Source organism: Chiloscyllium plagiosum, chromosome 4 (genome assembly GCF_004010195.1).
Source record: "Chiloscyllium plagiosum isolate BGI_BamShark_2017 chromosome 4, ASM401019v2, whole genome shotgun sequence".
NCBI lineage: Eukaryota > Metazoa > Chordata > Chondrichthyes > Orectolobiformes > Hemiscylliidae > Chiloscyllium > Chiloscyllium plagiosum.
The window spans coordinates 43,218,167-43,244,730 of NC_057713.1; the positions used below are offsets into that span (position 1 = coordinate 43,218,167).

General features: G+C 40.6%; 1 protein-coding gene across 13 annotated transcripts in view; it reads left to right on the forward strand.

Moving 5' to 3' along the window:
• runx1t1 (RUNX1 partner transcriptional co-repressor 1) overlaps window positions 1-26,564 on the forward strand; it is a 136,967-nt gene that overhangs the window by 49,427 nt on the left and 60,976 nt on the right. For 12 of the 13 annotated variants that reach the window (XM_043688081.1, XM_043688083.1, XM_043688094.1 and 9 more), the window contains exons 2-3: window positions 8,156-8,293; window positions 9,077-9,318. In XM_043688081.1, the coding sequence (XP_043544016.1) occupies window positions 8,156-8,293; window positions 9,077-9,318 (380 nt within the window). Of the gene's footprint in view, window positions 1-255; window positions 329-8,155; window positions 8,294-9,076; window positions 9,319-26,564 lie in introns of those variants that run through there. The other variant, XM_043688085.1, reaches the window with a different exon arrangement.

Here is a 26,564-nt window from a genome sequence, read left to right on the forward strand (position 1 = left end):
AGGGTCTCGGGCAGAGATAATTTGTGCATACATCCATGTCATTGTTCTGCCTGAAGAGATTGGGCTTGGTTCAAGGCCACATGTGCTCCTGTCATCATTCACATTTCTGCTCCAAGTACAATTCGGAGTGTCAGCTCTCCATCTGTCTCTGCCTGGCAAAAGCACGCACCCAGTTTCCTGCCTCTAGGTAGGATGCCGCAGCAAGCCTTATGGCTGTCTGTTTTTTTTTCTGATCATTCCAGAGCAGGAGACAGTAGGTCTCCTGCCTTCAGTTTTGCATTTTTTTTTTAAGGAGAGTAAAAGTGTGTAGCTCATTCAGTAATGCCAGGTGAGTCTTGTGGAGGTGGCCTGTTCACCCATCATATTTAACATTGACAGGATATTTTATTTTAGTTACTGTCAAGATGGAAGTGAAATTATAACCATTTATTGACTTGATGATAGAGTCTTGTTTTGTATGCAACGTGTCACATTTTATTAGTCACGCAATGTATATTATCTGTTAAACCATGTGACTGATACATATTTTATCTTAAGATAATATAAAACTATCAGGAGAGCCTGAAAGTGCACAGCTGTCTGTTTCCAGATTATTTGGTTAGAAGTCCAGAAGTGGTTGCAGTTTAAAGGAGAGTACACATTGCAGATGGTGTTTTGAAATTGTATATGCTTGCTTGTACTGCTGTGTAGGTATTACCAGTTGTTGAAGGTTTTTCTTAGGGAGTTGTTGTATGGTCTTAGATAACCAACAGAACATTTTTTTTTGTCTATTTTAGCAGAGCTAATGAAGCTAACGTTATATTTCTCCTGTTACTTGGTGGGTCTTACTTGTTTCCAGCACCTTTTTTTGTTAATTTGTTTCAGGCCACAGCTACGCACCTGAAGATGTTTTTATGTACTGTATTGTTTTCCTGGTGATATGTGAAAGCCCGTGTGCTGTACTATACTGTCAGCCTTTGTAATGCGGTGCCTAAAATGCAAATAACAGATGTGTGCAACCACAAGCATGTGCAGGATTTAATCTACTTGAGCAAATCTGACACTTGGCTATTTTTCTTGACACCCATCTGTACTATAGTCTGTTAGAATGGTCTTCACAACCTGCCCCTCGTGATGTACTTGCATTCCTTTATCATTCAGAATAGGACTAGTAAGATCATAACTTTTTTTTAAAAAAGTAATTGGGGTTATAACAGTTAATTTCTAACCCTCTTTTTAGCAAACATTGAGTAGTTAAAGCTTAAATGGGCAAGAGAACTCAGTGACTCTGTTCAACTCAGGAACTTCTCTCAATGCTAATTTGGATAAATCAGGAGCCTTTTTAAAAATAGATTTCACTGTAATAATGCATTTTCCTGCTTTTATTTTGAATGTCACAACTTCTAACCAACAGCCCTGCATATTCAATGCTATGAGTTGACAACAAAATAACCGTAAGCATGCTGAAATGTTTTTTTTCCATATTTTGGTGTTAAAACAAAATCTCTGGCTATCATTATTAGCAGTAGCACAGAATGCAAGAAGTTAACTGGCAAGCAGTAAAAACACAAGGAAACCATTTAACAAAGATAACTGCAGTGAATACAGAAAAGTGAATAAGCTAACATTCTATTAAAAATGTTAAAAATCCACATTGCCTGCATTAACTTGGCTTTCATTTGGCCCTATTGTCCTATAATGTGCGTTTCTGCCAACATTTTAAATGCAAGACAAATATAAAATTCTGTTGGTGTAAACAAGTATTTGTGTGGAGCTCTGCCTTTGGGAGTCATATTACTATATTTTGGTTTTATGTATTTCAGTTTGAGATGTGCTCAAGTATGGATTTAGATATGCTTTGCTCATAAATATGCAAGTAGTAAACTGTGTGTTGTCAGGCTGTTGTGTATGGAGAAGAGTATTCAAGTGAGAGGCTACTATAGTGTACAATTTCACAAAGCAAATCTTGTGAACCCTGTACAGTACTTCCAAAGAACAGATGCAGGCTTATAAATACAGCACCATTAATGCATCTGGCATTGCTCAGGGTCATTTCCGTGAAAGACCATCAGTGATCATGGTCATTGTAGTACAAAATGATACTGTTCTGTTAGAAATGGCCTGGCATTAGGTCAGACCACCCTCTTAACTTCTGCTGTCCAGATGTGGCTACAGCTCATTTTCTTTACATTTCAAAAATTGGTTCTGTTTTCAGAATCTGGTTCTACTTAGGACATCTCCATCCTGGGGCGCATTTCATAAATTGTCCACATATTTTTCTTAGCAGAGAACTTAACTGGCTGTAATTTTTAACACATGGCTATGTCATGTGATATTTTCAAAACACTTGCAGACAGCACTGAGCAAGTCCCAATAGAAATAAACAGCCTTTCTGCCGCCAGTCTTTTTTTTAATAAGTATAAAAGACTTACCTGCACTTTAGTTGGAGAAGAAGCTTTATTTTAATGTAAATTTCTATCTGTTTGGTACAATTGTGACATCCTGAAAATGAGCAATTTGTTGCATCTTTGGAATTTGACTTCAATGAAGACTTGTTCAAATCTGCAAACATTCTTTATTTTCCTTCTAACTTGAAATATTTATTGTGCTTTGACCATTACCTATAAGCAGCTGGTCATGCTTTGTTCTGTGAGGTGTCCAGTCTGTTTTCTGGAGGGCATGTCAGATTGTTCAGTATTTCTCAAAGATGACAGAAGTCCGATTCTTTTCTTGGTCTTATTTCTGTAAAAATGCTTTCACATAAGGTTAGTTATGGTTCAGTCTGATAGTTTAGAGGTTGTCTCAAGTTCTTGCTAATGATTTAAGGATTGATTTTGTATAATTTCTTTTAACATAAAGTACTTGAATAATACCAGTCACCCTGAAACACAAACTAAAACATTAGCCATTTGTTTATAACAGGCTGACTAATCTAATGAACCAAATGATTTTCATATTATGGGTCCAGAGACCTCATATGCCGTGGCAGCTTTGTTCCAGCAGTAGAACCATCCTGAAGAATCGTCTACCAGATTCATGTAGGTCACATATGGCTTCTCTAGACAAGCAGCATCCTAAGCTGGGCCGAGAGTATCAAACATGAAATATTTTGATTTGAAGCATCGAAGGAAATATTCTGAGAAATGTAAAGAAAAAGAAAATGACCTGCGCAGAATCCCCATCTGAGGATTAAGTTTGTGTTTACGTTTAGTTCAAAAAAAAAATTCAAAGCAGACATTTTTTTGCTTTCTGCCTAAGTATTGCCTTGTGGTTTTGTGCTTTTCATTTTATGTTTCAGTATTTCAATACTGGATGTGGCTTTCTGTAGATGGGGATAGTCACAGAAATTCACTGATGACTGCTTAAAAATTGCTAGTCAAAGGCTAATGTACTGACTACTGCTTTCATGCTGGTTCTAAGAAAAAAATCAGGTTGATTAATGCAAAGTGCGGTGTAACAAATAAATAGGGAATATATTTCAGTACTGTAATGGCATCCCTCTCTAAATTGATTTTAAAACTGCACAGAGCTCTATAAGAATCGTTAATTTTGCTCATGTTTCTAAAATACACTTACCAGAATAGTCTTAGAAAGAGAATGCTGCCACCATTTTCTTCGGATTTAAATGAAAAGGCCTTTGACCTTGTCTATAAAACAATATCTGAGCAAGCTTTTGTGCTACAGCAATTGGTAGCTCTCCCGCAGGCACTGTGCAGATAGCCTGCTGCAGTCCCACAGCCCTCACCTTATTTAATATAATGGAATAAAACTACTTTTGGAACCACCTGGTACAGATGAGGCAACCCCAGGGACGTGCTCTTCAGGGATTGAGGAACCGAATGCTAAGAAATGTGAAAAATCTAAGGGGACAACTGGGGGATTGCAGAAAAAAAACAGTGCAGGGACACTAATACATCTTCCTGACAAGCAGAGGTTTGATGGGACATGTACTGCACACTGTTCCATCTGGTGCTTATGATTGCATGGCATATTAGCGTGCTGCAAGTTCATAATGTATTCAAGGCGAGAAATCATCCCCTGCATATCAAGTGAGCTCTCCTTCCCAAGGCTGCCTTTGAATCTTGATGATCGTGTCTTGCATGTTCCACCTGTGTTCTACAGGACGAGATTTTTTTTTTTCTGTGCACACCACAAGAGACGTGCACCCCATGCATCTGCTGCAGTGGTGGATCTACTTATTTATGTAAACACACAAGTTGGATTGTAATCAAACTTACCAGTGGCTTATTAGAATCGTAAACCAATTCTCCTATCCAACCTCTAATTATAGAGATAATTACTATCAAACAGCTTGAGTTAAGGGGTTGGGTCACAAGTGCATATACATTCAGCATTGGTTACAGAACCATCAGCCCAAGCTTTTTGGCTCACAGCAGAATTTTCACTGCACTCCCAGGCATTCATACTGAAGAGACCCCAAAGTACCACAGTTCATGGTATTTGGTCCTGGCACAACATATTAGTTTTAAATTTCAGCATAAGTTTCGGTTGCAATTGAGGATGTTTCCAATTATCCTCCTTGGTTGGTGATAACATTTCAAAACATTAACCTTTATTACAGTATTCTGCCTTTATAATTAAGATGTACTGTCGCTTTGTTCAATCAGGCTACTTGTTAAATTCAGAGAAATATGTAGGAGTGAGAGTGGGTAATCTGAAATACTTCAGCAAATGTTTGCAAGATTCCATGAATATTTCAACCTATAACACGCAAACTGTAAATGTCCACTTTTGGAGATACAATGAGCACATCACTTTGCAGATTTGAACACTAGAATCCCTGGAAACCAGATCCTAAGTCACCCACTTTTAAAACGGACTGAATAATTAATATAGTCTGTGTGTGTAGTGAAGTAATTCCATTCGCTTTATATAGCGTCATACATTGAGGATTTTCACAGATTGGATGCTATTAGATAAAGGAATTTGGCAGTCATTTTCAGTCAGCTTCTCTTTTTAACAATTTTTAAAAACAAACTCTCAAAATTGCTTTATCTTTTTGTCCCTGTCTTTTAAATTGGCTTTTAACTTATTTAGACTCCCAAGTTGTATGTGCCATCATCTTGAAACAAAATTTATTTCATGTTATTGCTCTCAAATGTTTGTTTCTCTTCAGCCTTTGACATATGCATAATTATTTTCAAATTAAAGGCTATGACTGGTATCTTCTTTGAAAAATAAATGCACTTCAAGTAAATGTTTCTTTTCTAGAGAGCGCAAAGGAAGTTAAATCAACATTCCTATGACCATGCTTTTAAATTTTGAATCAAGTATTGGAGAAACCTTTTACCATTTTGAGTTGAAAAGATTATTTTGTACACTTAAACTATAGCTTTGCTAAAAAAGAATCATCATTCAGAATGATTATGCTATCCAGAACAAATGGAACTGATTTATAAATACTCAAACCACATTTTCTGAGTTTATATCAAGTCACTAACTTTACTAGAGGCTTGCATTTTTTTTGGACATGGATTAGGACTGGCCCATTACTTCAACATTATCTCCATCATGAATTGATTGCGCTAAACAGCACTGAATGAGTTGCAGATGGTGGCATTACATTTAATTTGGAGGACCTCTCGGCTCTGGCTCCATCTGATCCAGGCAGGTTGGCTGTGCATGAAACCTTCTGGCTGACACCAAACTGTCAGCACAGTAGAAGCATGTGTCTGCTGGGTTGGGGAGGCAGTTTTAATCCTCAGCAGAGCTGTGCTGCAGATGGAGATGCTTGGGTGACTATTTTGGATAGCTTTCAAGATTCCGTAAGGAAGTTCTGTATTAGGACTAATTGTGTGTGCTAAAGTGTAGAGATACACAGAAGTAACATGATTTCAGATTTATAATTACAGTTTATGCTTCAGTACTTGTAGAATGCTGTGATATTTAAGCATGAGGGATATATGCCTCTTGTATAAGTAACAGATTAATTCCACAGGCTTCTCTCCCATGTGTTTTGGAGTTGGTTATCTGGACAGTCTTTTTTTAACAGTACAGCATGAGTGTTAGCAGAATGGAAACCAGATGGGCGAGCAGTTCTCACCGTTATCTCCCAACCAGCCCTGGCAAGCTCACTGCCCCAGCATGTCCGGAATATTTTCCTTTTTATTTAGGAGACCCTGAATTCCCTGTGCTATCTATCTTTTTTTCTTTTTCTCTTTCTCTCTGTCGCTCTCTCGCTCACACACGCACACACATTCTGTCTCTCTTTCACGCTCACTCTCACTCTCTAGTAACATGTGGTATGTAGTTGTTAGTCTTGGACTTTAGAACTATATAAAATATTTCTTCCATATGATTTTTGAGGTGAATAGGCAAGGCGCACTGTTGAGCAGCAAAGGCTGGAAAATAGGATCACACTGCCAGCTTGTTGGGTTCCAAATATGAATTTACTTATGCTCTTTTAGAACATAGGAATGCCTCGAAGGAATAACTGTAAGCAACTGACACCAAGAATAAAGAAATGACAAAAGTTAAATATATTTTCTATATATGTTTGACCATCTATGTTAGCAGAAAAAATTAACAGTTTTGGAAAAAGTAAATGTCTGGATAAGTTTTGATATTGCAAATCTGTGTGCTTTCAGAAAGTTAATGTGTATTTTTTAAAATGTTTTCATATTAAAAGTAGTTTAATGTCCAGCAAGTGTATTGCAGGTTTGAATATGACTGAACGTTGTCCTATTTTGATACTTTAGCTTCCAGTAATGTGGCAAGGAATTGCTGCAAATGACAGCAATCAAATAACATTTCATAGATAATATACAATGCACAAGCAAATTCTTGAATGAATTTAGAGAGAGGTCTCCATATTTCATATAAACTATTTATGTTCAGTCATAGTTCAAGGATTCCAAACACCCTGTTATGTAATAGTGTGTTTTATATATAAAAATGTGATAACAGATATTATAGATAAGAAATACTGTTGGAAATAAAATTCCTAGGACAAGAGACTCTAATCACACCATAAGTCTTTACTTGGATCCATTTGAAATCAAGACCTTTTCTATTCTTTCCGCAATTGAGTCTCATCTATCTAGCAACATTCTTGTTAGTGCAAAATAGAAAGATTGCTTAGTTCTGGTTATGGGAAAAGCCTAGGTTAAAGCAAGAGGGAAAGTGGCTGCAATAAAAAATGTAATGGGATGTGAAATAGAGGGGAATAATTTGTGAAGAAAAGTTGAAATGTATAATTACACTGGGAAAGGAAATGGAAAGGATGGAAATAACCACGATGCATTACTTGTTCCAAGAATTTCCAGGGCTTGTCCTGTTTAAAATCTTAGCCCTTTAATTATTTGTCCAGAAGCAAAGTATTAAAATATTTTTAGTTTTTGTGAACTGTTTCAGATTATAGATTTCTATCAACAAATGAAAATTATTTTTCAATTTAACTTCTTCAAAAACAGATTTTAAAAAGGTGCACTGCATTGAAACTGATGTAACCAGTGTCTAAGAATTAATTATGACTTGTTAAAGTAGCTCTGACTAAATAAGACATCTTCTGCAGTAAATTTCTGAGTATAGTCATACAGTATTCAGTAGGCCGTTGGCATCAACCTCACAGTCAGTAATTGACTTTAATTTTGGAATTGGCATTGCATTTTATATTAGCGTGACTTTGAAACTATAATGCTCCCTTTTTAATGTTCATGAGCTATGAGTTTCCAGATTGCTGCTTGTACAGTTAGTTAACACATGCAACCTCTGTGCTAAAACAGAACTGGCATGCGTTAGGTGTTGTCTCCAAGACATTTGGTTCAGATTGCCAGTGTCTTACCTGTACATAAGATTTTTCTTTTGTGTTTATCTTCTGGATCTTTGTTGTTATTACTTATTTTTCTTTCTATGCTTGGTTATATTGGAGTACAAGAGGCTCTTGAAATTGAATTTGCTTTATGCTTGGTACTAAAACATCTTTATATTTTTGAGCCAAAAACCAATTGTCAACCTCTCCAATCTACTAATGAAGTGTCACCATCTGCAACATGCCTTTTTACAATTGTTTTGATCAGGGAATGATTAAAAGATGAAATCACTGCTTTTGGCCACTAGAATTGCATTTTTAGAATGGATTGGTGTTTTCAGTTTCTTGAGCAACTGATGCCCAGAGGAAGAAGAGAATAATACCAATCCTCTTTTGCTCCCGCAGATCGCACTGAGAAGCACTCCACGATGCCAGACTCTCCTGCAGATGTAAAAACACAATCCAGGTTGACACCACCAACAATGCCACCTCCTCCGACCAATCAAGGAGCACCTCGAACTAGCTCATTCACACCAACGACATGTAATTGAAAATTGTGTTTCAATTTCATTTTCTATGTGTTTATCTATTCCAGTCTTTATTATTGCTATTCTATTTGCCACTTTACCAGAAATTACAGAACGTATTGCACTATGTTGAGAAGGGGATGGAAATGAAGTTCAGAAAGAAACTATCTGGTAGAATTACAATGCAGGTCATGAGTACACAAGCTGTAAGTTAGATGGAGGCTGCTGCACTGTTAAGTAGCATTTCCAGGGCAAGAATCTAAATTCAATTCAAACAGCTCAAACTCTTCTGAACTAGTTCTGATCCAGTTTTGGGGTTGCATTTATTTATTTATTTCAGTCCTTGTCATACTTTAACCCTGACGGTCTCACTGGAGCTCTTCTGGCAGGTGTTTAGATAAATATAACCTCATACTTGGCCTAGTATTGGATCTGTACACCTGTTTTACTTTAGACTGACAATGCTATTTTCAGATGTTTCCATGCTGAATGTGTCCTCCCCAGCAAAAGCAAAGTAGATTTCAGCCTGTGCTTATTCAGTTGTAGGTAGCATCTGTAAGAAGTAGAATTCTTCTTGCTCTAGAACATTTTCTATGCTGTAAATTTAGCTAAGATATGTTACAAAGCACACAGTTGTTGCTGACCTGTTTAACGTATGGTGGGAAAAATTTTCACTGTCATTGTTTGCAAGGTTATTGCTTTTAAAGCACTTGGATCTGTTTGCTATTGATGTGGAAGGAGTAGTCTGTTTTTCAGTGGGCACATGTCTAACATGTTGTTTTCATTCCTCTTGTTACAGTAACAAATGGTAGCAGTCACTCGCCCACTACTTTGAATGGGGCACCGTCTCCTCCAAATGGCTTCAGCAATGGAACCTCCTCTTCTTCCTCTTCCTCACTGGCAAATCAGCAGCTACCACCAGCCTGTGGTGCTCGACAGCTCAGCAAGCTGAAGAGATTTCTAACGACCTTGCAACAATTTGGCAATGATATTTCACCGGAAATTGGGGAGAGAGTGCGAACCTTGGTGCTTGGCTTAGTGGTGAGTATTGGGTACAAGCTCTATGCATTGGAGTATATAGAAGTTTGCACATAAATCCTCTGTTTTCTGATTGCTGAACTTGACTCTAACACTTGAAAAGGTGTCTCAATATTTTGATTTGATGTGCACGGGTGAGAGAGATATTCAGAATCATTAATGCATCGAAATCATCGGACTCTAGTTCTCCATTTCAGAATCAAAATGTGTTCAGTGGAAAGGAGACTGCATACCACATGCTGCATATGTCACAACATAAGTTGTTTTATTTATAGACGGCACTGTAATGATCAGACTGAGCTGCTAGGGGCTGGACTTCTGCAGCGTTGGGAAGACTCTGTGGACCTTTGGAAATTTCAGGCTGGGGGAGGGTGATGGAACTTGGCTATGGAATCCCTGCTTCCATTTCTGACTGAGCCAATTTTTGCTGGCTGAGGCATGCAGGTGAAAAGCATGAACTTAGCAGTGCTGAAGTCAAACAGACTGCAGTTTGACTGTTCCAAGGACTGTGAGCTGCAGTGTCAGATTGCAAATTGATAGAGCGGATGGGAGCACATTTGAAGGGCAGATAGAGTCTGTTTCAGTGTCATAATCTGAACTTTTCTTTAAAAAAAAACCCTTTCTCTTAAACTTCGCAAAATAATATGCTTAAGCTATCAGTGAAATCTTTCTGCATGACTGATTGACAGGCCATCTGGTGTAGTTTGAAGAAAAACTTGACCATCAGTTCCAAAGTTTGAATTAGGAATTTGTTGATGCTGTCCTAAAGGTTGTTATGTCAGCACAAATGCTTGGCTGGGCTTCAAAATTACAGTTATGTCCACTGTGGTAGTTTAGATTTTGCGGTTTGATTAAAGTTTAGAGAGTATTAAAGGATTAGCTGACTACTACTGAATAGAAGTGTGTTTGTTTTCATAGCAGATTAATCACTTGAGATTTAAAGGCTTTGAGTAGGTTTCATGAATGGAAGCTTTATTTTTACTACTGTGTGTGTTATGAGTAGAAACTCTTAGATTATTAAAAACTCTTAGATTATTTTCATCTCCAGCTATCTCCTGAGGTGGACTTTGGCTCAGTGACTTTGAAAGTGGCATTAGAGGGAATATCAGGGCTGTAAGCTGAAAGATGGAATGTATTGTTATGGAGATGACCAGGGTGGTGTGATTGGGAATATGCCCGCTAGAGAGCCTAGTAGCTTTAAAAACAATTGGACACAGTTCCCATGAACCAAATTCTGTCTTAAAACCAGCATGCATCAGTACTTGCACACTTCCTGAGATCTACCTGTGTTGACAGCCTCTCTTACATCATGTACCTGCCTCTTCAGAGCAAACGTTGGGTCTAATGGGGTACTTCAATGGGCTATGAAAGTCAGGCAGTTTCCTGACCCAAGCTGTCCACCTCTCTCCATATGAAAACCCAAGCCTAAAGTTCAAATAATATAAAACTTTATCTATCTCTTAAATATTACTGCTCGGTTGACATGAAGTAACTAATAGCATTGCACGATGATGATATTCCCACCACCTCCTGACAGTTCCAAATCTGCCTTGTATTGGGAGTAACAGGCTGAAATAGATGGCATGAAATGGGTGATAACAGATTTGTGACCTGTTTTGCATCCCGCTAGAAAACAAAATTAAAACTGAACTGACACTTTTTGCTATCATTCCTTTTTAAGATCATTTTGGCTCTCAGTCATTGAAACTTGCATACATACTTGCATACAGAAGACATAGGAGCAGAAATTAGGCCATTCAGCTCATCGAGTCTGCTCCACCATTCAATCGGGACTGATAAGGTTCTCAACTCCATTCTCCCGCTTTCTTCCTGTAGCCCTTGATCCCTTTGATACTCAAGAACATATCTATCTTGGTCTTAAATATACACAGTGACCTGCCTCCGCAGCTGTCTGTGGCAATGAATTGTTGGATCATCATTAGCAGTTGCATTGGTGGTTCAGTGGTAGAATTCCCACCTTCCATGCGAGAAGCCCGACTTCAATTCCCAGCCAATGCACGGTAACTCTTTCTTTCTATGGATGGCACGGTGGCTCAGTGGTTAACACTGCTGCCTCACAGCACCAGGGACCCAGGTTTGATTTTGGTCTTGGGCAACTGTCTGTGTGGAGTTTGCACATTCTCCCCGTGTCTGCGTCGGTTTCCTCTGGGTGCTCCAGTTTCCTCCCACAGTACAAAGATGTGCAGGTTAGGTGAATTGGCCAACTTAAATTGCCCGTCGTGTTTGGTGCAGTAGCCAGGGGTAAATGTAGGGAAATTACTCTGGATGGGTTACTCTTCAGAGGGTCAGTGTGGACTTGTTGGGCTGAAGGGCCTGTTTCAACACTGTAGGGAATCTAATCTAATTAGTAGCTTCCTCGAGATACAACTAAGTAGTGATTTCTCACATTTGATATTAAATGTTGTACTTTTTGGCTGTTACAGTGATCAGAAATTGGACTGATCTCATTGTCTGCTGACTGTTCGTCAAGAACATGAGAGGGAGCATCATATATGTTTGGAGCAAAAGCAGTCCATTTGGTCTATCAAACTAGATCTGCCATTCAATATGATTATGGCTGATCTGCTTGTTTTGAATTCCTCGTTCTCATGTGCACGCATCATCTGTTAGTGACCAGCCTAGTAAATAAGGAGGAACTGCTTCCACCTGCAGTTGGGTTTGCATGCCAAGACATGAATTTCATATAACTGGCCCAGGTACCAGAAGTGGGCTGAGTGGGATTATTTTATAACAAGTTGCTCTGATCTTAACTCTGTGGCCCCAGAAGGTTTGGAAATAGATTGATCAGCAACCTCTGTTGGAGAATTGGAAAAAGAATTCAAAATGCATGATTGGAAGAGTAGGACTGAACTGTTGACACTTTGCAAGAACAGGGATGATGGGCTGAATGGCCCGCAATTCTGGAATCATTTACAGGAACCTGAAATTACCACCTCGCGTTTTTTGTCTTCTCAATCTCTGAGAAGTTGGAAACCAAAGTGATGCCCCTTTCTGCTCCTCTATTAATGATTAGTTCACTTTCTGCAGACTAAGGTGAATTATCCACTGTCCACTCAACTGTTGAGGCTAACTTTAGTCAATTAATTTTTGAAAAGATGTGTGTTGGATACATTTAACAGTTAATTGATAAGCTAAGGTGGTTAATGTACAAATTGCATTTGAATGCAAGGTTTTTATCCGAATCAGTGGGATCTTCACAGCTCCGGAACCATGTGGGCTATGCTGAGAAATTCAGAAGCATTGCATGAGAAATCGAATATAGTCTTTAATGACGTTAGGACCAAACATTTTTCCAATTAAGTTCCAGACGTTAAGACATGATTCTGACTAATGAGCGGCAAGAGGGCTATTAATGGGGATTACCGCTTATTATCACCCTCATTATTACCTAATCTCACTTCATTAATATGCACTCACCTATTCTCCCACCTGCCAGATAGAAACTAGAGCAACCTCAACATGAAAGTCAGGGAGACTGCAGTCACCTTTTGCTCCTCCAGACCTCCATTTGGGACAGCCAGCACGTGTCTCAGGGCATGTTCCATGGGCAGCAATCGCCCACATGCCACATCCATGGAAGCTGGCATCTGACAGGTGGGACTAGATTGGGTGGGATATCTGGTCGGCATAGATGAGTTGGACCAAAAGCTCTGTTTCCGTGCTGTGACATGTGCCAGACTATCTATGCCATTGTGGCCCAGCTCCAATCCGTGATGCCCTTTGGAGCACACAGGCATCTCTCAATGCAATGCTATTACAAACGTATTTTGCACGCAGGGACAGGGCAAAGAGCACATGATTAGGGCTGCTCACTTGCTGTCTTACCACTTGCTCAGTTAGCACTGAACTACCTGCTCCCACAGCATCCTTGCATCGTTTTGCCTTGCCTTTTAACACTTTGTCCCCTTAGTCACATTTTAAAGGTTCATTGTACTTCTGTCTTGCTTTGCAGTTTAGTACAGAGGTAAAGCCAGGCTGCTAGTCAGCAGTCAACTTGGGGATGTGTCACTATATGCAATGTACTATGGGAATCTCGCGTCTGCACCTTGTGCCAGTTCCATACACACTTGAGGGGAGTAGTCCCCAGTCAGTGCCAGCACTGTAAGTCAAGGGCTGCCTCCGGTAATGGTCCATGGGCTTGGGCCTAATCTGTCGGGCAGTTGGGGTGGTCAGGAGGTCAGTATCTCAACAGTGTGGGCCATGTGCTCCAGTTGGCTGTGAGTCCAGCGCAACCAGCCTGAGCAGTCCTGGAAAGCCAGGGAGCTGCATAGGTATTAATCAGGGCCTGCGTACTAATTTTCTAGGGCTGCCTGTCTGTGTCACCTAAAGATGTGGGCCACAGTCAGTACTGATTGGCTATCCTCTGGAGGTCAAAGGTTATCAGGGTGGGGGTCACTGGTGTGTGAGGGAGATTGGGAAAGCCACCTATCAGGATTGGGGTCAGAATGTTCAGATGCAGAGGGAGTGGCCATACTGATGTAGGGGAGCAGGTTGTCTTCTCAGTATATAAATGGGAAAGATGATCAAGCTTGGGAGGGAAATGCGGTTGGGGTTATTCGTAGTGAGTAGCATCCTGACTCCATATGGGGGAGTGGACAGTGCACCAACAGATTGGATATGGCACTTGCTATCTGATCTTGCCGAAGGCATGGTGTCTCCTGGCACCACCATGACTCTTTGTGAGGAAAAGGCACCTAAAGTGAATCCAGGGTCCCTGTCGGTTTGCTCCTTGTGCAGAGAGTGCATCTGCGGGCATATCCATCAGACCCTGAGGGTTCTACAGCAAGCTCTCCTTGGCAGCTGCCAACCTGCCTTCCGAGGCAGCCAGAAAATCGCATACCCAAGACAGCAGAGTCCCAATTGCATGGTAACCTCTGTTTCAGATTATCTAGTGTCCCCTGCTCATGCAATTGCATCATTCCTGATGAAGGGCTTATACCCAAAACATCGATTCTCCTGCTCCTTGGAAGCTGCCTGACCTGTTGAGCTTTTGCAGCATCACATTTTCTGACTCTGATTTCCAGCATCTGCAGTCTTCACTTTCTCCATGTCTCTGTTTATTGATACCACAAGCTCCACTCCTGTCCGGGGATAAGAAGGTGCCTGGCCTCTAGCAGTCCTCTGGGTGCCACCAAATGGGGAGCATTTCATCCTTGACCATCCTGAAGGGACGTGGCAATGATGTGCTCACCACAGGAGATGCTCCTGTCACGAGTCTTGCTTACATACTCACCACGGTGGTGTCAGCATCTGAGGATGCGGTAGACAGCCTTGCTAATGCATTGTCTGAGGCTCCTCAGAGTTTGAGGCGGATATATCTCACACGATGGCCAACTTGATGTTGCCCATGGTGTTCCCTCTTACTGGTGCCTGCAAGAGATGAGAGAATGTGGTGACCGGCTGCTGTAGGTTGTGGCATGTTGATGTCATAGAGAGGTACAGCTTGGAAATAGACCTTTTTTGTCCAACTCGTTCATGCCGATCAGATATCCGAAATTAATCTAGTCCCGTTTGCCAGCATTTGGCTGATAGACCTCTCAACCCTTCCTACTCGTGTACCCATCCAGATGCCTTTTAAATATTCTAATTGCACCAGCTTCCACCACTTCCTATGGCAGCTCATTTCATACACACACTACCCTCTGTGTGGAAAAAGTTGCCTCTTATGTGCCTCTTACACCTATGCCCTCTAGTTTTGGGCTCCTCCACCCTTGGAAACAGACCTCGTCTATTCACCCTATCCATGTCCTTCATGATTTTATAAACCTCTATAAGGTCACTCCTCAGCCTTCAATGCTTCAAGGAAAATAGCCTCAGCCTCTCTCTCTGTAGCTCAAATGCTCCAACCTGTACAACATCCTGGTAAACCTTTCAATTTTAACATCTTTCTAAAGCAGGGAGACCACAATTGAATGCAGTATTCCAAAAGTGGCCTAACCCAATGTAGAGCACAGCTGCAAGCTGCAACACGACATCCGATGGGGTATAATAGGAGAGTTGTGCAGTAATTAACTTGGTGTTGAGGGCATGGAAATTTCCACACCACCACAGGACCAGTCCTGATCCTTGCTGACCAGCACCAAGATCCTCTCCTTGGGGACTAGCAGGTGAATATCAGGCACCCTACCAGTCGCCCTGGCTCTTTCAGTACTGCTGTAGGCTGTTTGCTCCTGGACTGAAAGAAAGGGAAGGATTGAATAAGATGCAAGTGGTTGGCACGATTGTTAGGTGGGGGTAAGTTGCTGAGGTGTGTGGAGCAAGTGAGTAAGCAGGATTTGCAGGGTTAGTAATGTGGGGGTGTTTGGGATAGACAGATATGAATGAGTGCAGATGTTTCACACGTTAGGGAAGTGTGAATGTTGACAGACTGGTGCAGTAGTAGAGAGAGAGAGTGTAGCAGGTAGAAACAGATTGGGCTTAACCCTGATGGAGCAGAAAAGGTCATTGCTGGACAAAGCTCATTTATGGGTGTCCTCCAGACCTTAAACACTGCACTGACCTGGGTGACAACTTTGGATCAGACTGGCAGGGTCTGCTGAAGTGAGCTTCTCTGCTGGTCCTGGGGGATGGAGATATTCCTCCTCTGCATCACCTCGTCCAGAACCAAATTCCTTTTCTCAGCTGTATCTGTGACAGATGTACAGGGCAGCTAAAGATTGCGCTTGACCAGGTATGCAAAAGCTTTTTAAATATGGCACTGCCACCAGGGATAGCAGAGTCTCCCAGGATGTTCTAGTAGTGGCGAATACTTCAGGATACAGTAAGTGGGTGAATTGGGCTAGCATCTGATAAAAGAGGTGTTAATGGGTTATGTGACATAGTTAATGAGGTAAGTTTGGGTTGATATATGAGGAAATTTGCCCATGTTTAAAAAAATCCTTCTGAAACTCAACAAAATTGACACTCTTGCCAAAATATAGTGAGATTCAGCTGAATATCTTTTATTGATAAAGTGCTAGTATAGAGTGGAGTTTGAAATTTAGAATATGCTCATTGAATGTATTTTCCAGGTACTGTGTTCCTGAGTCATTCCTGCCAGGGGATGAGAATATTTCCCAATGCGAAATTGGTTGGTGCTGCTTAGGTAGGAATGGAGGTGCTTCATTGGTGATCTTCCTGAGGGACAGAAGGGAACATGAGTCCAGTTACTCACTTCTCATACAGAGAGAGAGAGAGAGAGAGAGAGAGACGCACACATGCAGACACACACACTAAATATGGCTGAGATTTCCCAATTCTAATCAATGATAGGTAGGCACATAATCAGATGGATGTGACAGAGAGACACATCAGTAATTACGTTCCTGAAGGGAATGTCCATGATTGTTGTTTCTGATCCATCACCAATTAAGGCCCTCAAATCGCAGTTAACTGCCCTCCTATGAAGCCAGCAGCCTGGTCTTTCACAAGGCTATGCAAGGCCCAGTGGCTGCTGGGCTGTAGTTGGCTAACAGCTCCAGGAGAGGCATGACTTCTCAATCATGGCATCTGCTTGAGAAGACTCCAGGATAGCACTTGAATGCCTCTTTTGCACTTGAACTAATGGGATTTTTTGCTGGTGGGTGTGGGTTGTATCTCTTCCCCTTTGCAGATACCCCACACTTGCTCTCACTCAGATGAAGTAAAAGGGATTCTTGGCCTGTGGGTGCAAAGTCTGTATGATGGCTATTCTGTAGTGGCTCCACAGCTGAATGGTCTCCTCATTATATTCAGGCTCTCACTTGATGCTAAAATTAATTTGGTCAAATTTCTGGAGGACTTGTGGGACCGTAGTAGCTTTTAGAAAATGGGTGAGGAAGGAAATTTGCAAAAGACAAAACAATTTGCAATACATTTAGACAATAGACAATAGACAATAGGTGCAGGAGTAGGCCATTCAGCCCTTCAAGCCTGCACCGCCATTCAATATAATCATGGCTGATCATTCCTAATCAGTATCCTGTTCCTGCCTTATCTCCATAACCCTTGATTCCACTATCTTTGAGAGCTCTATCCAACTCCTTCTTAAATGAATCCAGAGACTGGGCCTCCACTGCTCCCTGTGCAGAGCATTCCACACAGCCACCACTCTCTGGGTGAAGAAGTTTCTCCTGAGCTCTGTCCTAAATGGTCTACCCCGTATTTTTAAGCTGTGTCCTCTGGTTCGGCACTCACCCGTCAGTGGAAATATGTTTCCTACTGCCAGAGTGTCCAATCCTTTCATAATCTTATACGTCTCAATCAGATCCCCTCTCAATCTTCGAAACTCAAGGGTATACAAGCTCAGTCTTTCAGTGTAAGGTAATCCTGCCATTCCAGGAATTGACCTCGTGAACCTACGCTGCACTCCCTCAATAGCCAGAATGTCTTTTCTCAAATTTGGAGACCAGAGCTGCACACAGTACTCCAGGTGTGGTCTCACCAGGGCCCTGTACAGCTGCAGAAGCACCTCTTTGCTTCTATACTCAATTCCTCTTGTTATGAAGGCCAGCATGCTGTTAGCCTTCTTCACTACCTGCTGTACCTGCATGCTTGCCTTCATTGACTGGTGTACAAGAACACCCAGATCTCTCTGTACTGCCCCTTTACATAAATTGATTCCATTTAGTGTGTGTTTATTGAGATGGACGTTCATGAGAATTTGTAGTTATGAAAGTCTTTCACAACCTTTCACACCATTGTCTAGAGAGCAGAATTAGCTTGTATTTACTTCACATTGTGTATGGAATGAGCTGCTAGAGGAAGTGGTGGGGGCTGGTACAATTACATCATTTTAAAAGGCACCTAGATCGGTACATGAATAGGAAGCGTTTAGAGGGATATGGGCCAAGTGCTGGCCAATGACTCTCGATTAGTATATCTGGTCTGCATGGACAAGTTGGACTGAAGGGCCTGTTTCCATGCTATACATCTCTATGACTCTATAACTGCCTAAGTTGTTCACAAAATCATAGAATCTCTGCTGTGTGCAATAGGCCATTCAGCCCATCAGGCCCACACCATTCCTCTGAAGAGTATCCTTCCCAGACCCCCACACTATCCCTGTAATTCTGCATAATTCACCTAGCCTACACATCGCTGGACTGTGGGGGGAGACTGGAGCACCTGGAAGGAAACAAATTGCAAACATGGCTTATGCACTCTGCTGACTGAAGACAGCTGTAGCTGACTCATAACTTGTTCTTTTTCACACTCAGTTATATTCTTTACTCAAAGCAATAAGAACTAAAAACACCAATAAGGGACAACTCCTAAGAATCAATATTTCCAGAGCAGAAATTTCTTTTGTTGGACTCAATTATTTGCAATTAATTCAACAAGTTTATTTCCATGATAACTGGGATTAGAAGACCTTATTATAGAGCTTTACTTAAACAAAATTAAGATATAAAAATACCATGTTGAGTGAGTGAGTGACAGAAGTGTTGTCAATTTGAGTTTTCCTTGAATGGTATTTTTATAGTCATTAGTGATCCACTAATGATAAGGTATTTTGAATAAATTGTTCTTTTCTTTTCTGCAATAAAATAAGGAGGGAGAAAAAGTCAAGACTCTATTTTCTACCCTTTCTGCTGCCTAATGGCTGATGCAATTGCAACATTTAAGAGGCGTTTGGATGGGTATATGAATAGCAACGGTTTGGAGGGATATGGGCCGGGTGCTGGCAGGTGAGACTAGATCTAGTCAGCATGGACAGGTTGGGCCAAAGAGTCTATTTCCATGCTGTACATCTCTATGACTCTATAACCCTTCCAGGATTTAAATCCACAATAGGTCAGGCAGCTGGGAATTTCTGGGGCATCTCCCCAGGCTTCATACCTGGGTTTGGTCATGGAGCAATGGAATGGGTGTTCCCACTTCATCTTCCATTTGACACCTGATAACATCCGGGGCAAAGATCTACCTTGGAACCCCTGAGATCTGGACTCTTCTTAAATCTTTAAGCTGTGGGGTGGAATGGAGAATATCAACAGTCTAACCTCCTGGGATTTTGTCCCTGGAAGCAAATTAGAAGAGCTTGCTGACACCAACCAGGAATATAGCAGTGCTCCGATTTGTGTCTAATGTGTTTTGATGGGCTTCCTTTTGTCATTTTGCTTAAAGAAGAATTAGCTGGTTGAAGATAAATGGCAAACAAAAAAAAATCACTAGTTAGTTTGTAGGGCCCTATTAGTAGCTATACTTGTACTACTGTACTACTTGCTATTGATATTCCATTTTGATATTTGGAAATGGCGTGACAGCCCCAGACCTGTGAGGGGGTGTAAGGGAAGAGATATGAGATAGTTGGAATTGGAGGATGAAAGTACAGGTGTGGAGGAGTGTTTACTTTAGAGTGTTAAAGTGAAAACTTTGGTCCTTTTAGTCTCAGAAATTATTTGGCAATAAGGAAAGGATAGACTTTTGGAGCATGTATTTTGCCACAGTATTCATGATAGAGCCTCAGAACATTTCAACTATAGTTAACGTCTTCCCAAGATATAGGCAATGCTCCATTAGGATAGAGCATTGAAAGTTTAACTCCTTTATTCAGGAAGAGAAGGAGAAAGAAAGCAGGAAACTACAAGCTGGTTCACTTAACATCTGTCTTAAGGAAGGTATCTTTAAAGATGGTATAGCTGGCACTTAGAAAAATTCAAGGTAATCAGGCAGTTTCAACATGGTTTTGTGAAATTGAAATCCTGCTTAGCAAATTTATTGGAGTTCTTTGTGGAAGCAAAGTATGCTTTGGATAATGAGGAAGCAATGTAGTGTTCTGTATTTGGATTTCCAAAAGGCATATAATGAGGTGCCAAATAAAGAAGTTATTACAGAAAACAAAAAAAAGGGGGTCGGGGTTAACATTGACTTGGATACAAGACTGGCTGGACAACAGGAAATAATGATCATTCATAAGTGAATACATTTTTAGTTAAGGTATAACAAGTGGTGTGCCATAGAGATGAGTGCTGGAGCCTCAGCCTTTTACAAAATTGAATGAAAGGACAGAAGGAATGGTTGCTAAATTTGTTGATGACACACAAAAATGATTAGGAAAGAAGGTTTTGAAGAGAAGCTACAAAGGAATATAGATAGATTGGACAAAGCCCAGACACATTTCACACTATAATGTGTGAAAATGTGAAATTGTCCATTTTGGCAGGAAAATCAAGAAAAAAAGGTTCCTTATTTAAATAGTGAGAGATTGCAGAGCTCTGAACTAGTACATGAGTGTACTAGTACATGAAGCACAAAAGGTTAGTATGCAGGTATATCAAGGAATTAGAAAAACAAATAGACTCTTATCAAGTTCTTCTCTCAATAAATGATGTGAAAAATCCTTCAGTTTCATAGGGCACTGGTGAGACCTCACCTGGAATAATGTGTACAGTATTTGACTCCTAATTTAAGGAATGTTATAAATGCATCAGAAGCAGGTCAGAGATGTATGACCATAATTAACATCTGAAATGGGTGGATCTTTTCTGAGGAAAGGTTAGACACACTATGCTTGTATCCAGCAGATCAGGCAGCATTCAAGGAGAAGGAGAATCAACGTTTCGGGCATAAGCCCTTCTTCAGGCTTATGCCCGAAACATCGATTCTCCTGTTCCTTGGATGCTGCCTGACCTGCTGCGCTTTTCCAGCAACACATTTTTAAGTTCTGATCTCCAGCATCTGCAGTCCTCACTTTCTCCTATGCTTGTATCCATTTGAGTTTAAAAAGGTATGATACAACATGACTGTTACACATAAGATCTACTGGAGTTTTTGACAGGGTGGATGTGGAGAGGATGTCCCCTTTTTTTTTGAGGGAGAATCTAGAACTGTTTAAAACTAAGGAGCCTCTCATTTAATATAGATGAGGAGAAATATTTTCTCTCACAGATTAACATGGACAGAAAAATTAGTGTACAAAAATTAGACAAGGCGTAAGACATAGCAAAGATATCTTCAAATATTTAAAAACAAAGTGTTATTCTTAAAGAAAATGAATCTGGGGATTGGAATGGAGGTAAAGAGAAGGCAGACAAGTTGAATAGATACTTTGCATTGGTCTTCACTAGAATGGATACGTTACATCCCAGAAATACCTGTAAGTCAGGAATTGAAAGGAAACGAGGAACGCAAAATTTAGTAATTATCAGAGAAGTAATACAATGAGTTGACCATTCCCCAATTCCTGATGAATTTCACCCTCTGAGTAATTAGTGAGATAGTCGATCCAATTAATTTTCCAATAGATTGCTATTGACTGGAAAATAGTTATTCAAAGTAATTGGGCAGAGACAGTGTGGTTTAATCAAAGGGAAATTGTTTAATTAATTTACTGGAGATCTCTGAAAAATAAACTACAGATAAAGGGGAACCAGTGGATATATCATATTTAGATTTCCAGAAGCCATTTGATAATGTGCCACATTAAAACTTATTGCAGAAAATATTGCTCATGGTGAAGAGGATAACATATTGGTTTGGATAAGAGATTAGCTGGCTAACAGGAAGTATACAGGATGAATAAATGGGCCTCTTTCAGGCTGGCAGGATGTCATGAGTGGTGTGTTTCAGGGTGTCAGTGCTGGACTTCAATTTACATAAAAATGATTTGTATGGAGGATCTAAAGGTATGGTAGCTAAATTTACTGATAACACGAAGATAGGTAGGAAAGTAAGTTGTAAAGATGAAATATAAGGAGCCTACAAAGGGTTGTAGATAGGCTAAGTGAATGGGCAAAGATCTGATAAATGGAGTACATGATGAGAATGTGTGAAATTGTAAATTTTTGCAGAAAGAAAGAATCATTATGGTTACAGAATTCTGAGATACACAGAGATCTGGGTGTCCTCGTGTATGAATCACAGAAGGTTAGTATGTGGGCACAACAAGTAGTCAGGAAAGGTAATGAAATATTATGGTTTATTGTGGGAGGAATTGAAAGCAAGGGCAGGTTATTCTTCAGTTATACAGGGCATTGCTGAGACCATATCTGGAATACTGAGTACAGTATTGGTCACTGTACTTTGGGAAGGCTGGCAATGCATTGGAAACAGTTCAGAGAAGGTTTACTAGACTCGCGTTTGGAATGAGAGGATTGCCTTAGAGGAAAGGCTAGACGGACTGCACCTGTGTTCCCTGGAGCTTAGAAGAGTCAGAGGTGACTTAATTGAGACATAGATGATCCCAAGAGGACTTGAGCGGCTAGATGTTGAAAGGATGTTTCCTTTTGTAGAAGAATCTAGAACTAGGAGTCACAGTTCAAAAACAAGGAGTTGCCCATTTAAAACAGAGATGAGGAAACATTGAGGGTTGAGAGTCTTTGGAATTCCTGTCCTCAAAAGGCAGTGGATTTAGAATTTTTAAATATTTTTAGGCAGAGGTAGATAAATCCTTGATAAGCAAGGGAGTGAAAGGTGATTGTGGGGAGGTGAGAATCAGGAATAATCATGTTTAACCATCATCTTATTGAATGACGGAGCAGTCTTCAGGAGCTGAGTGATCTACTGCTCATGATGGTTAGCACTGCTGCCTCTGTGTCAGAGCCCTTTGTGCAAATTCCACACAGATAGGGATTGAACCTTCTCCCCATGTCTGCATGAGTTTCTGCCAGGTGCTCCAGTTTCCTCCCACAGTCCAAAGATGTTAAGGTTAGGTGGATTGGGCACACTAAGTTGCCCCATAGCGTCCAGGAATGCGAAGGCTAGGTGTGTTAACTATGGTAAAATGCAGAGTTACCGGGTGCTTTATGGAGGGTCAGTACAGACCTGATGGGCTGAATAGCCTCTATCTACACTGCAGGGATTCAGTAATCCTCCTTATGTTCATTTGGTAGAAAATTGAGGTAAAATGGAATGAGGAACTTCAATCAATCACTATTGTGAGACAAAAAAGATACTATATACATCCAAAGAATGGAAGCTGACATGTCTCTGGGATCTGTTGACCTGCGTTCTAGGACCATAAAGGAAGTGGTTGTAGCAATAATGAAAGCATTGGTTAAAATTTTCCAAAATCCTCTAGATTCTGGAATGATCCCAACAGAGTGAAAAACCACAAATTATACCCCTATCCAAGAACGGAGGAAGACAAAAAGTAAGAAATGATAGGCCAGTTATCCCAACATCTGTCATTGGGAAAATCACCACAAAGTTGTCCAAGACTCGAAGGTCTATTATGATTGTTCATTTGAAGGACTAGTGCAATTTACTTAATGCCATTCATCTGCTTTCTCCCAATTTGGTATTCCTTGCAGAGAACAACCTTGTAAATACTTCATTTGAACCCAACTTCACCTCAAAATCAATGCATTCCCGACCTTAATTACTCACTGTGTGAAAGAAAATCTTCCTGTTGATTTTACTTAGTTTACTAATTACATTAATTTGTGCCCCCTTATTCTCATTCTTTCTTGAACAAGACCACAGTTTCCATATATATTTCTTTTTTTCAAATCAAATTTCCTCTTAGCCTTCTCTTTGATAGAGTACGAAATCCTTACTTCAATTGATCTGCACTACTAAAATTCCACCTCCTTGGAACCATTCTCATAAACTTTTCCTGTACCCTCCCCAAATGCAATCACATCCTTATGTGATACCAAGAACAGGACTCAGTACTCAAGCTGAGGCTGGACTAGTGTTCTATACATGTTCAACATAACCTCCTGGTTTTTGTAGTCTAAAGCCCGTATTAAAGCCTGGGATGCTGGAAACTAGGAGTGTCATAGCAGGATGTGAACAAAACGGTGTTGCAATCGTGGAGAGCCAATGTGATTTTATGGAAGGGAAATCACGAGGTGACAAGTTTACTAGAGCTCTTCAATAATTTGACCAGGTTAGGTAAAAGGGAACCAAAAGCTGTTAAGTATTTGGATTTCCAAGAAGGCATTTAATATGGTACTGCATAAAAGGTTACTACATCAGATGTTGGGAAGTGACATCTAGCATGGAAACAGAGTTGCAGAAAAATGGGATGTTTTCAGTCTCTAACTAATAGGGTGCCAGTGCCTTATCTAATTACAACCTATTAATGACTTGAATCAAGAGACCTGGTGTATTTAACCAGAGTTCAGAAGGACAAAAAAAATATGGAGAGGCATATACAAAGTTTGTATGAATGGATGAAATTTTGACAGAGGGACCATTATATGCATGTCCACTGGTCCCTATAGGTATCAGGACAGGTAGATAGCAGTTAAAAAGCAATGGATTATTTGCTTTTATTAGTCAAGGCATAGAGTCCAAGAGCTAGATGGTGGTAAGGCTACACGTAAAGAATTGCAAGTTCTGGAATCTGTGTTATGCGAGGGATTTGATTTGTATTGGAGAAGGCGAAGAGAAATTTCCCAGGATGTTGACTAGGCTGGAGTGTTATGGTTATGAAGAGAGACTGGATTAGCTGGTGTTGTTTTCCTAGGAGCAGAAGAGACTGAGGAGGAAGGGACATAATTGAAATGTACAAAATTATGTAGTGCTGGAAAATAGAATTTGAATAGTTGGGAGCTTGTTTTCGATGGTGCAGACTTGGTAGGCCAAAGAGCCTTTTTCTGTGCTGTAGACCTTGTTTGACTGTATAGAGTATATGTGGGGAAAATTAGGTTTCCCACTTTGTTGGAAAGAATAGAAAAGGAAAACATTACTTAATTGGAGAGCGAGTGCATAATGCTGCAGTAGAGTAGGATCTGGGTGTTCAGAATGCAGATATAGCAAGTGGATACAGTGTTGGCATTCTGTGCAAGGTGAGTGCACAGGTCATTCACCAGCTCAGGATATTGGTGAGACCAGCATAGAGTACTATATGCAGGTTTGACCACCATACTAGAGGAGGTATTGAGAGCCATTCAAAAAGTGTTCAATAGATTAACTCCTGTGATGGAGGCATGTAAAACGATTGGTTGAATAGGTTGGACTTGTACTCATTGGAGTTTAGAGGATTGAGATGTGGTCTTACTGTAATATATAAAATTCTGTGGTACACGAGAGGATAATTCTCTTTATGTGGAAGTCTGGGACTGGAGGGCACAGCTTATTAATAAGGGATCTCCTATCAAGATGTAGATTAGGAAGAATTTCTTTGCTCAAAGGATTAATAATCTTGTGGAATTCTGTACCTCGTGGAGAGGTGCAAGGCTAAAGTGGATTTTTAGTTATCAATGAGAGTTGAATATTATGCAGACAGGCAGGAAAGTGGAGTTAAAGCCATAATCACATCAGCTGTGATCTTATTAAATAATAGAGTAGATTGAAGGGGCCAAATTGCATACTTCTCCTCCTATGTCTTATGCTGTTGTTGTCCGCTTGGGCTCAAATGTATATTTGCATCTTCATAGGCATGGCACACCTGAGTTGTTTTCTATTCTCTCATGGGATGTGGGTGTCACCGTCTGGGCAGCATTTATTGCCTGTCTCTGGAGAAAGTGTTGATGAGTTGTTGCCTTGAACCACTGCAGTTCATGGGCTATAAGTATACCCCCAATGCCTCAGGGAGGGAATTCCAGGAAGGTTAGTCTGATGATATCTAGAGCTATGTTAATCCCTGCAGCAATGTTTCCCTAACTATTTTTCCCCACTGTGCCCCCAGTTTTGAGGCTTAAGAATTGTCATGACTCCTTGGTGAGAGTTGGGATCAGAGGGTGCAGTGATAACTCTCAGTGCTCCATGGCATCGTTTCTGCCTCTTCGGAGTACACAACCTCCAAAGTTTAGCTTGCAGTCCCACTTGGGATCCACTTTGGGAAGCTGTGGCCTATAGAGAAAAAAACAGACTGTGCTAAGCCACATTAAATGACGGATGTAGCATGGTCTGATTTAAATGTAAGCCAATGGATTCTACAGGCCTTTCATCTTAGCTTTCTATATTTGTTATTTGGGGTGGGACGGTGGCTCAATGGTTAGCATTGCTGCCTCATAGCGCCAGGGACCTGGATTCAACTCCACCCTCAGGTAATTGTCTGTGTACAGTTTGCATGGCCATTTTAGGAGGGTTGGCCAAGCTAAATTGCCCATTGATGTGAAGGCTAGGTGGATTACCCATGGGAACTGCAGGTTTACAGGGGTAAGGTAGGGGGGATGGGTCTGGTTGGGATGCTCTTCAGTTGGTCGCTGTAGACTTGATAGGCTAAATGGCCTGCTTTCACACTGTAAAGATTCTCTGCTGATACTTGGAGAATCCATTAAATTATTAGTTGAATGTTAATAAATATTTTTTGTTTGCTTTCTTCGTATAGAAGGATAGTACAGGAATAGAACCAAGGTCATTTCAGCATTTAAACA